The following is a 10,884-nucleotide window of genomic DNA, read 5'->3' as shown; positions in this document are numbered from 1 at the left end:
CTCTCAATACTCTTGCTGAGCTTCTTAATCTCTCTGGAAGTTCTTAAAGTTGTTTTGCTTTTATTTCTAAGAATCTTGTTACTGAGATGATATGATTTTTTTTCCTTTCTATGCCTTGCTTCAGTTTCTTCTATCTCATTATATTGATTCATTGTATTAACTTCTTCTATTTGCTATTTATTCCATTTTTCAAACACTGATGGTTTTTCCATGATGTTTTTCTTGTGTTTAATTCTCTCTTATTCTTCCATTTTATTTGGAGCTTTTTATGCTATATTGAAATCATGAAGCATTTATGCATTTACATATAATCTTTCATTCAAACTTGAATGTTTATCATCAAATTCAATAGTTAAAGCATATTTTTATTTGCATATCAGTGGTTTATTATGAGTGAAAAATGATCTATGTAGTTCTATTTAAAACAATTCAATTAATAATATAGTGCACAGAGGTAAGCGCGTGCCGAGGCAGCGCCAGCGCCAGAGGAGCAGGGCCCGGGCCGCACAGACCGCCGCCGGGGCATCGGCCCGCTCCCCCGCCCTGGTGGCGGCCGCCAAGGAAGCTCATGAGGAACACGACACGTCCACTGAGAACGTGGATGACTCAAACCATGATCCACAGTTTGAACCCATAGTGTCTCTTCCGGAGCAGGAAATTAAGACCCTGGAGGAAGATGAAGAAGAACTCTTTAAGATGCGAGCCAAGCTGTTACGATTTGCCTCTGAGAATGACCTTCAAGAATGGAAAGAGCAAGGGACTGGTGACGTGAAGCTGCTGAAACACAAGGAGAAAAGCACGATTCGCCTTCTCATGAGAAGGAACAAAACTCTGAAGATCTGTGCCAATCATTATATAACGCCCTTGATGGAACTGAAGCCTAATGCAGGCAGTGACAGGGCCTGGGTCTGGAACACACACGCAGACTTTACAGATGAAAGCCCCAAGCCGGAGCTGCTGGCCATTCGGTTCCTCAAAGCAGAAAATGCCCAGAAGTTTAAGGCAAAATTTGAAGAATGCAGGCATGAGATAGAAGAGAGAGACAAGAAAGGAGCAGGCAAAGAAAGCACTGAAAAAGTGGTGGAAAAGCTCTCGGAGCTGATGGTGAAGGAGAAAGACAAGGATAAAGGAGAAGGAAGGCAGCCAAGAGCCTAAGAGCCCCGAGGCGCCCGAGAAGGAGACCAAGGACCAGGACAGTGTTACTGCAATAAATCATCTCGTGGGCCTCGCCTTCTTTCCTTTTATTTTCTTTATTTTGTTTCATTTTTTTTTTTACAAGGGACTTTATATAAAGAACTGAATTCCAGCCTCCAGGTTGTTTTCTAAGCTTTTACCCTTTGGAAGATGTCTTCAGCAAACCCATTCCCAGTCATATGTACTGCGCTCATAACATTCTTTTCCATAGTGGAAACACTTATTTATAGTACATCCAAAAGAGTGAATAAACCATTTGAACGCTGCATCCAAGGACAGGACTGAGTTTTATATGTTTACCTGCACACATTGATGGCTGTAAACCCTGGCATTGGTTGTTGTTGGGTGCCTTTGTCTTTGTGTTGGTGATGTAGGATTTTCTTGGAGGGTGCATATTTAAGTTGGATGATGTCATTAGGAATGCTCCCCACCCTTCGCAGTAGATGCTTCTCCATTTGTGATGTACCAGCTAGCCCAGCACAGTTGCAGCATTATTTCCTGGGGCACAGCTGGCATAGCTTGAGTGATTGAGTCTTTCTGGGTAGCCACGGAGTAGGGCGCTGTGCTCTAGATACCTTAGTGTTGTGACCTTGGCCAGCCCCAGGATCTAGGGGAAGCTGGTGGAAGCAGCACTTGTGTGTGTGTCTGGCCTTTATAGGCCCTGGCTTTGGGAGTGGATACATGGGCCAGGCTGAGGTCCTTCCCCTGATCCTCCTCTGTAAGCTGTGCCTCCCTGTTTCACCTTTCTGGCATGGGTGTCCTCCCCACACCTTGTGTGATGGGTTAGCACATGAGTCAAGGTGGCACAGGGGCTGTAGGGTGAGGCCTGAGTTCCATCCCAGCTGAGCTGGGGGCCTTGGTGACAGATGGGCGACACCTGGAGTCACCAGCCTCTGGTGGGAGGAATGCTTGCCTAGTGACTGTTCCCCTAGGTAGTGGCACTACCCAGAGGGTTTTCAGGCCAGTGCTAACCTCTCGGCCTCTACCTTTAGATGTGTGTTGGGTCCCGGGTGCTGCCAGGGGGTCAGCTGTCTGCACCCCCAGAAGAGCAGAATACCTCAGGGAAGTCACCATGTGCATGTGGCTGTGCTGTGTGCCCCTGTCTGCTCCCCCCTTCTCTCTGGCTGCTCACCTGGGGCGCTTGTGTCCTGTCTTTAAGTTTTGCTCTATTCTCTTAAGTTTTAAGCCAAGAACTTTGAGCTTGCTTAAAATGAAAGGCCCTCCCATAGGGAGGATGGTTTTACGATTTTAAATGCTGAAGGTTTTGTTTTTTAAAAACATTTTATTCTGCCATAAGGTTGAGAAATGATGACCATCCATGTCACCAGTGAGAACTGAGAGCCACCCAGGCTGGAGTTTTATTTCCACTATTCACTGTGAGCTTTGGAAAGCAACATAAACGGTTGAAAAGCGTTATTAGCCTCTAGTGTTTCTTAGTAGTACTAGGTAAAAGGACTTACTTCAGTGCGGTTTTTAATCTAGGCAGGTTCCCTTCAATTGTTTTCCTTACCACCCACCAAAGGTGCTTTATTTAAAACAAAACAAAGAGCATGTCCGTCTCACTTGCTGAAGGTCCTTACTTAGCATCCTCCACCAGTTCACCTGTGTTTATGATGTCCCACTCTAGTTGTTCACGTTCCGACTTGGTGTTTTCCCTGTTTGGGTCTGTGTCTGTCCATTGAAGAATACCAGCCCCTGGCCCCTTCTCAGTGGAGCACCCTTCCAAAGGAAGGGCGATGTGTTAAAGGAGAAATACACACTGACTAACCAGAAACCTCCTTCTCCAGCCGATAAACTTGTCTTCTCATTGCCGTTTGGTCTTGTGAATCCTTGTGACTCAGACTGTGCCCGGTGAAGCCAGAAAGGAGAAGGAGGTTGTGAAAGACCCCTTCGAAAAGCTGATGTGGGCGCAAATAAAGCATTAAGCAATTGCACACGAAATCAAATGATCTTTTATGCTCTCTGGTGTCGATCAATACAACGGAAACTGTACTCCATGAATGTTTGTTGGCTTTGATTTCTTCCTGCGCTGTCCCCACTAGAGTGATAGTTTTGGGGGAACAGGAGGGTATATTTTTAAATGCTTTCATTGAAGTTAATGTGTGTAAAAGGGGATGTATGTCCCCATGATGCTTTCCCATTGAAGCGGGAAGCCAAGGAGGGTTGTGGGGTAGAAACATGCCAGGCACTCTCCCCCTTCCAAAAAGAGATCTTGTCTCACTCTGTAATTGTTTTGTGTTCCAGTAAAGTGCCACTTAATGTAAAAAAAAATATAGTGCACATTTAAAGAATGTCTTGATTCTTTTCTTAATTTCTTCATGACACTATTCTAATTTGACCAGTATTCTGAAATCTGTAAGGGCTTATATATTTCTTAAATGTTTACATTATGGCTTTGTGTAGTCATACATGTAACATTATTTAATTTTGAATAAATTAAATCCAGAGTTCAACCTACTTTCTTAATTTCATTTTTGTATGTTATTTCTGCTTTGTGTAATACTAAACTCACTCTTCAGTGATTGCTAAGTTAGAAATGAAAATTTAAATTGTTTCATTACTATGTATAGTATATATCACTATGTATAGTGATAGTGCTTAGTGTATTTTTCCTTCTCTATTTTTTCTCCTTAAAAAATACATGAAGCATCCTATCTGAAGTTATTAGACCTATGCTTAAACCACAGACAATAAAATTTGCATGTGTTTTTCAGGAAAGAAAATTGGACATTTCATTCTAGGAGGCACATTTTCTCCTTAATTTGCTTTCTTGTGAAGATAACTGTGAGATTGTGTAGATTTATTTCCCATGATATGAATTTTGCCAATTGCTTCCATTTCAATTACCTGATCTGTCACCTAAGAAATCATTTTTTCCCTTTTCTTGGATATCTCATAATATCTTGGTATGCTACTTTCATTTACTTGAAATCTATTTTGTGTCACTTTTATTTTTGTTTCTGTACTCTCAGATCAGATACTTCACCCTCTTTTGCCAGGTCCTATGTCTTAATTTTCTTTCTAGTTCCTATAGATCCTACTTTATAACTTTGCAGGTATTAGACATTTAATAAATGTTTGTCTAATTATTATTTAATTAAAAAGAAATTTTCCATTTTCTCAGTAGAAAAAACAAATGAGCAAAAAACCCTTGAGAACATAAAGTATCTAGGAAAGTGATGAAAATCACAGAAATGTCTAATATTTGCTTGTACATCTATGACCCAAAGGACTGCATTCTGATTTCAGAACTTCTTTTTCAGGAAATGTCGTTTCATGCTTTATTTTGAATGCAAAGACCTTCAAGTGGGTTAATATTTCAAGTATATATGTAGTATACTGGATTAGAGTCAGCAAGACCTGGATTTAAATCCTGCCTCAAATATTTTCTGGCTATGTGACCTTGGAAAAGTCACTTAATCTTTCTGATCCTTTATTTCCTCATTCATAAAATGGAAATAATCATACTATATATGACATGCTGCTTTTTTTCAGGATTAAATGAAATAATATATATAAAATGTTTTGTAATCTTCGATGTACTGTATAAATGTTACCAAATTACCAATATTATTCTTGCTATTCTTCATGCTATTGTTCTCAGTCTGGCAGATCCAGTTCACATAAACCAGAGGCAATTACTTGCTATATTTAATTTAGGGTATTAATTATTATTATTCTATGAATAGGTCTACTTAAGTGCCAAAATTGTGAAACTGTGTTCCATTTTTTCCCTTTTGGGAATGAAGATTTTTTTTTGTTTTAATTGTGTCAATAATGTTCCCCCCCCCTTTTTGTTACTTAATTCCAGTTGCATCAGTTCCTGTTATTTCTTTTTTCTCCATGGTTCCTTGAATTCATTATATTCTTTATTGCAGAAAAATATTAACTTGCTGCATCAATATATGATAATTATAGGTACATATTAATTGATGTCTATTTACATTCTTACTATTTTACTATCCCAGAAACCATTGCTATGAACATGTTATTAACATGGGAAACATCTATATTTTTAATTATTGTCCACAGGTCAAAGAAAAATACTGAAAAATAATTAACATTTTAATGAGTATTTTCTCATGATTAAAATCTTTTATAGAATGCCAGGGACCAATTCAAAGCTCTACATATTATGTCACAATATTCTTACTTTTCCAAAACTGTCAAAAATTGACTATTTCCAAAATTTTTCCTGTGTTTTTTATTTTGAGTATGTGAAACAAATGACTTGTTCATTGTTTTATTTATTTGATTAGAGATTTACATTATGTGCTCAAAAATGTATAATTTTTACTTCTTTTAAAATTTTAATCTTTAGCTTCGTATCATTTTTATGGAAATTGGTCTTTGTCATATGCATATATATATATATATATATATATATATATATATGTATGTATGTATGTATTAGGAATTTTATAAAGTCCATGCATCAATGAAAATTTTTCCCTCATTTGGTAGTTTTTCTTATTGCTTTATTTTTTTCGGTTTTGCACAGCAAATGGAGTCAAGTGGCTTGCCCCATGCCACACAGGTAAATAATTATTAAGTGTCTGAGGCCGCAGGAACTCAGGTACTCCTGTCTCCAGGGTGGGTGCTCTATCCATTGTGCCACCTAGCTGCCCTAGATTTTCTTTTTAGGTGATTTGAATTTGTTCATGTAAAAGATCTTATAAGAAAATAAAATGTAGAGAGGCAGCGCTGGGCACAGCAAGCCAAGCCGGTGACTGGGCCTCCATAAGGGACATGGAGAAAGGCAAGAAGATCTTCATGCAGAAGTGTGCCCAGTGCCACACGGTGGAGAAGGGCGGCAAGCACAAGACCGGCTCCAACTTGCATGGGCTCTTCGGCCACAAGACGGGCCAGGCCACAGGCTTCTCCTACACCAACGCCAACAAGAACAAAGGGATCACCTGGGGAGAGGACACCTTGATGGAGTACCTGGAGAACCCCAAGAAGTACGTCCCTGGCACGGAGATGATCTTCGCGGGCATCAAGAAGAAGGGCGAGAGGGCCGACTTGATAGCCTACCTGAAGAAGGCCACTAACCAGTAATACCTGTGCGCCGCCTTATTTATTTTCAGAAGCAGCAGATGAGACTTCTTTCCTTTTTGTACATGTACCATAAGGACCCTATTTAAATTGGTTTCATTGACCTGAGCATTTCGATCATGAATGGCTGTTCTAATAGAGAAATTATGTAGATTAGGTAGGCTTGGGTTTGGATAAGAAATGATCCCTTCTCTCTGTTTCGGTCATAAATCCAGTCACAACCAAGCTGTCACACTTGAAAGTTTATTTTAAAAGATTTAGGCAACTTTTTTTTTAAAGCAAAGGCTATATGCTCATACCACACGTCTTAGAAAAGTTCTAATTAAATCTGGCTTCTTTCACCAAACTCTGAGGAAAGCCTACTTAATAATTTCATATGACTTTTACTTGTTATGGGATTTTGGGGGTGGAGGAATTGTTCTGGGGTGGGGGGAGTTATGCCCCAGCCTTTCCAAAGGCCAGTCCTATTGAATCCATCTTAAGTTCCCTAACTTTGTACATAAGTAACTTAATTACAATGATTTCATTAAATACTGCCTTTAACTTGTTGAAAGGCATTTCAGTGTACTGTCTAAGGACTGAGTAAAGGTCATCCCATCACTGCAGGAGTTCAGTAGGAGATAGGATCTCCTGACTTGCTAAGTACCTGTTTTGAAGACCTGTTGAATTGAAAGATTAGAGACATGTTCTTAATATGTGAATAGCAGTGGTATATTCACTTGGAGAGTCCAGTTTAGGGATGTACCATTAGTACTACATCTGTAGCCATACTTAAAACTTAATGCATTTGGAGGATTCAGTTGTATGGAGATGTGCCATTAGTGCATCCATGGTCACCACCAAAACTTGATTCAGCAATTAAACATTTGTGAATATACTTTTCCTGAAAAAATATAACATTATATAACATCATATAATTGAAAAGTTCTAAATATATAATATTATTGCCACCATTATTCAAAATTTGTTTAGGATTTCTACCCCTAGTTGGATTTATAGACCTTATCTCAGGAATCATTGATTTAAATAATAGACCACTTAAATAGAGGACAAGTTCAGACTTTTTATAATATGGAGCATGCAATTGGTTGGAGTGTTTATCTAGTAATAGTATTTCATGAATAAAAGGTAGGATAAGAAGAAGAAGAATTGTCATTGAAAAGCATTTTTATTAGAACTATTGAACAAAGAATTAGGATTATTTTACTGGTAGTATACTAATGACTTCCTAGTCAGAAAATATTAGTTGATAAATTGCATAGGTAGATGATAGTTTGAGGGGTGAGAGAAAATAAGACATATTAATTATGAGGAATGTTAACTGTTAATTAATCTGTTGCATATATTTCTATAAATTTCAACACAATTGAGAAATTCTTGATTTTCGTCCTTGAAAATTTCATCTGTCACAAAGAAAGGGATTAATGAAAAGAAGCACTTTTCTTGAACTCAACCTGCTTAATAAGAGAGAACTGTTTGTCAAAGAAACCCTGACAATGTAAATCATACCCCATGGAGTTCATAGTTAAGTAGTGGAAAGCTAGGCGCAATGTAATATATAACTTAGATTTTAGATTACTTAGATTTTAGATAACTTAGATTTTAGAGTTCAATGTATAGTTTTAACATCATATTTGAAAAGAAAATCTGCTCCAAAAGTATAGAAAGCTGCCAAGAATGTAATCTAAATAACAGAAACAGAATGATGAAAAAAGAAATAGTTGGATATTGTGATTAATTTATCTCTATATAGAAAGAACTTATACAAAATTGTTTGATAATTGAAAAAGCATCATATTTTAAGTCAGTGGATGTATCTTCTGATATTGGTTGTGAAAACTCCATGTGTAATTATGACATAGCTATTTAATTTCTCTATTCTTCAGAGAAATAAATCTATTTACCTTTTTTACCATCATCACATAATTTAATTTAGCAAATTCATTTAACCAGCATTTAATGTTTGAATAAATGAATAGTTTCCAGTATTTTAATATCAGAAGGCAATTTAAAAAATACATTCATCTATTTCAAGTAAAATATTCTTTTGAATAGCAACAAAGAGGAGATATTTATCATGAAAGAAACTGTCAATTCTTATTTTACTTAGAAAATTCTACATTTTATTTAACACTCTTTCCTTTATTCATATTAAAAGGAAGTCACAAAATTCAATTAAATGTAGAAGCATGAAGTTAGTATTCCTGTGTCACAGATTGCCAATTAGACAATGCTTCCTGTCACAAAGAACCCAAGAAATTGTTCTTAGAAAAAATAAGCTACATTCACCATTGCAAGGTTGAAATCAGTATATTTTACTTGGACATGATAAAGTTAATGCATTTCATCTGTGATAAAACTTTAAGCAATGCACCAGTGCTTTAGGGCTAATTTATATTAACAATCAAATCGTTTAATAAAAATAAAATTTAATAATCAGTTTTGTCCCTCTAAATGATAACAAATAATTGAATTAATGGGCAAGGAAACAAAAACTTTGGATTTGGAGTTAAAAGTGGTGTCATAAGGTATACATAGGCATGATTAATATTATTACTTCCAAAAATAGTTACTGAGTAATGATATCTATCTTCTTGTATCTATACAAAAATCTTAGTCATTCTTAATGACTCACACACCTACTTTGAAAAACAGAATTAAACAATTTTATAATTTCTTGTTATAGGAAGGGGAAGATATTAATATTATTTTTACCTAATGATTATGAATAAAAATTCTACATTTTAAGAAGAACAAATTTCAAACTTACATGTACTGTTGAAATCATTTATCTCCCATAAATCAAAACCAAACAAGATTGTGTGCATGATAAAATAGCTGAAATTTTCCTACTCAAATAATAATATAATTGTAAAATTCATTTGAGACTTCAGCCAATTTGACAGAGAGTAGATAAACACTGTGCTAAGGTCTCCTGATATTCCTATAAAACAAAGCTCTTAACATAAATTCAATCAACCCAGAGAAAGAAGCTAGGAGAAGAACATCTACCTCAAGGTTTGCTCTGGGGATCATGGATGAGCTGGGCACAGAGAACAGAGAGCTAGCAGGGTGGGGTGAGAGAAGGGCTACCCTAGGATTAATCATGGAGGCACTGACTGTGGGAGCCATAGTCCAAGAGCCAACTGGGATATGAAGGATTTGGCTGTGGGACTGATGGTCTGGGGAGCCAGGTGGAAAGTTGCAGACACCAATCTGCTAGGATCCTCTGAACTGGAGGATCTCAGACACCATACTTTCACTACAGCAGAGCCCTCTTCCCAGAGCAAACTCAGGAACAGCCACCCCCACGCCAGGCTCAGGTGTGGGCAGCAGAGCTTGCTCAACTGTGAATAGGGAGAGTAATTACTTTGATCTGGGACATAGACCACATTATTAAAGGATAAAACTATCCAGCAGCAGCCTACACCCTCCAAATCAAGATCACACACTCCATAGAAAGCAATCAGCACCCCTAACTGGCTGGCCCACTTGGAAATATTGAATTCAGTGAGTAAAGCCTCTAGCACCTCCTACTGACCAGCCCACTTAAAGTTATTAAACTTAGTGAGTAAAGCCTTTAAGCATCTCAACATCAAACCTCTGTGAACCAGCCCCACTGCCAACACAAGATTTTAGGAAAAGGCAGAAAGTCCAGTGGAAAGGGGAAGTCCATAGAAAATGACATAGAATGTAAAGACCCTAACTCAGAGAGATCAAGAACTTCAGAGGAGAATATGATTTGGTTTCCAGCTCAGAAAGACTTCCTTGAAGAAATCAGGAAAGAGTTTAAAAATCAACTGGAAAATTTGGGAGAGAAAACAAATCCTTGGAAGACAGAATTGGACAAATTCAAAAAGAATATAATACTTCTAAAACACCAATTGATCAAAAAGAAAGCTTTCAAAAATAGAATTGACCGGAGAATTCTAGCCAAGAAAGCTGAGAGAAGACAGGCACAGTTCTAAAGTCTCCTGATCTTTTCCCATCTATCATATGAAACTAACCTCTTCACAGAAATCCAACCCACAAAACCCAGAAAGAAAAGCGAGGAGAAAGAACATCTACTTCATGATTTGTCTCCCTCAGAAGCACTGGACAAATTCAGGTGGGTGACTCTGAGCACAGAGGGCAGAACAGCCCCTGATCAGCCAGATTAGAAACTGAATTGGAGCCAGGGAGTCTGAGGGCCTAAGAGCTGGACCTGCTGGATCAGCAGTAGGGCTAGATGGCAGGGGTTTGAGTCAACTAGGGAACAGAGGTGCACTGAACCACTGGAGCTTGCCAACAGGACTTGGGTGGGGGGAGAATTCAGGTGCAGGACAGCTGTGGACATACCAGTCCTAAGCTCCTCTGCTCTGAGGAACTCTGAGTCCATGCTTCCATTGCAGCTGAGGTCTCTTCCCAGAACAAACAATAAAAGACTACTTTTGCCTCAGGCACAGGTGTGTGCACAGAAGAACCAGCCCAACTAACAATAGGAAGAGGAATGACCTCAAGCCAGGGTAAAGCTCACCATTGATTGCAGGCAAAAGGATTCATTAGCTCCAAATCCTCCCTTCAAGTTAAGGGAGAAGGCCACAATCAAGGGCACAGACACTCCAGAGAAAGAAACCAGCACTGCTTACTGGCCAG

General features: G+C 38.2%; 1 protein-coding gene and 1 pseudogene across 1 annotated transcript; both read left to right on the top strand.

The window, feature by feature from the left end:
- Positions 1-608: 608 nt before the first annotated feature.
- On the top strand, positions 609-1,155 carry LOC141493876 (ran-specific GTPase-activating protein pseudogene; annotated as a pseudogene).
- Positions 1,156-5,720: 4,565 nt separating this feature from the next.
- On the top strand, positions 5,721-6,252 carry LOC141494175 (cytochrome c-like). Its single transcript, XM_074195292.1, has 2 exons — positions 5,721-5,731; positions 5,865-6,252. The coding sequence occupies exons 1-2, from the start codon at positions 5,721-5,723 to the stop codon at positions 6,250-6,252; spliced, it is 399 nt and encodes a 132-aa protein (XP_074051393.1).
- Positions 6,253-10,884: the final 4,632 nt, after the last annotated feature.

Source organism: Macrotis lagotis, chromosome 7 (assembly GCF_037893015.1).
Source record: "Macrotis lagotis isolate mMagLag1 chromosome 7, bilby.v1.9.chrom.fasta, whole genome shotgun sequence".
In the NCBI taxonomy this organism is placed as follows: Eukaryota; Metazoa; Chordata; class Mammalia; order Peramelemorphia; family Peramelidae; genus Macrotis; species Macrotis lagotis.
Note: the sequence above shows the minus strand (reverse complement) of the source record. Positions and strands in the feature narration are given on the sequence as shown.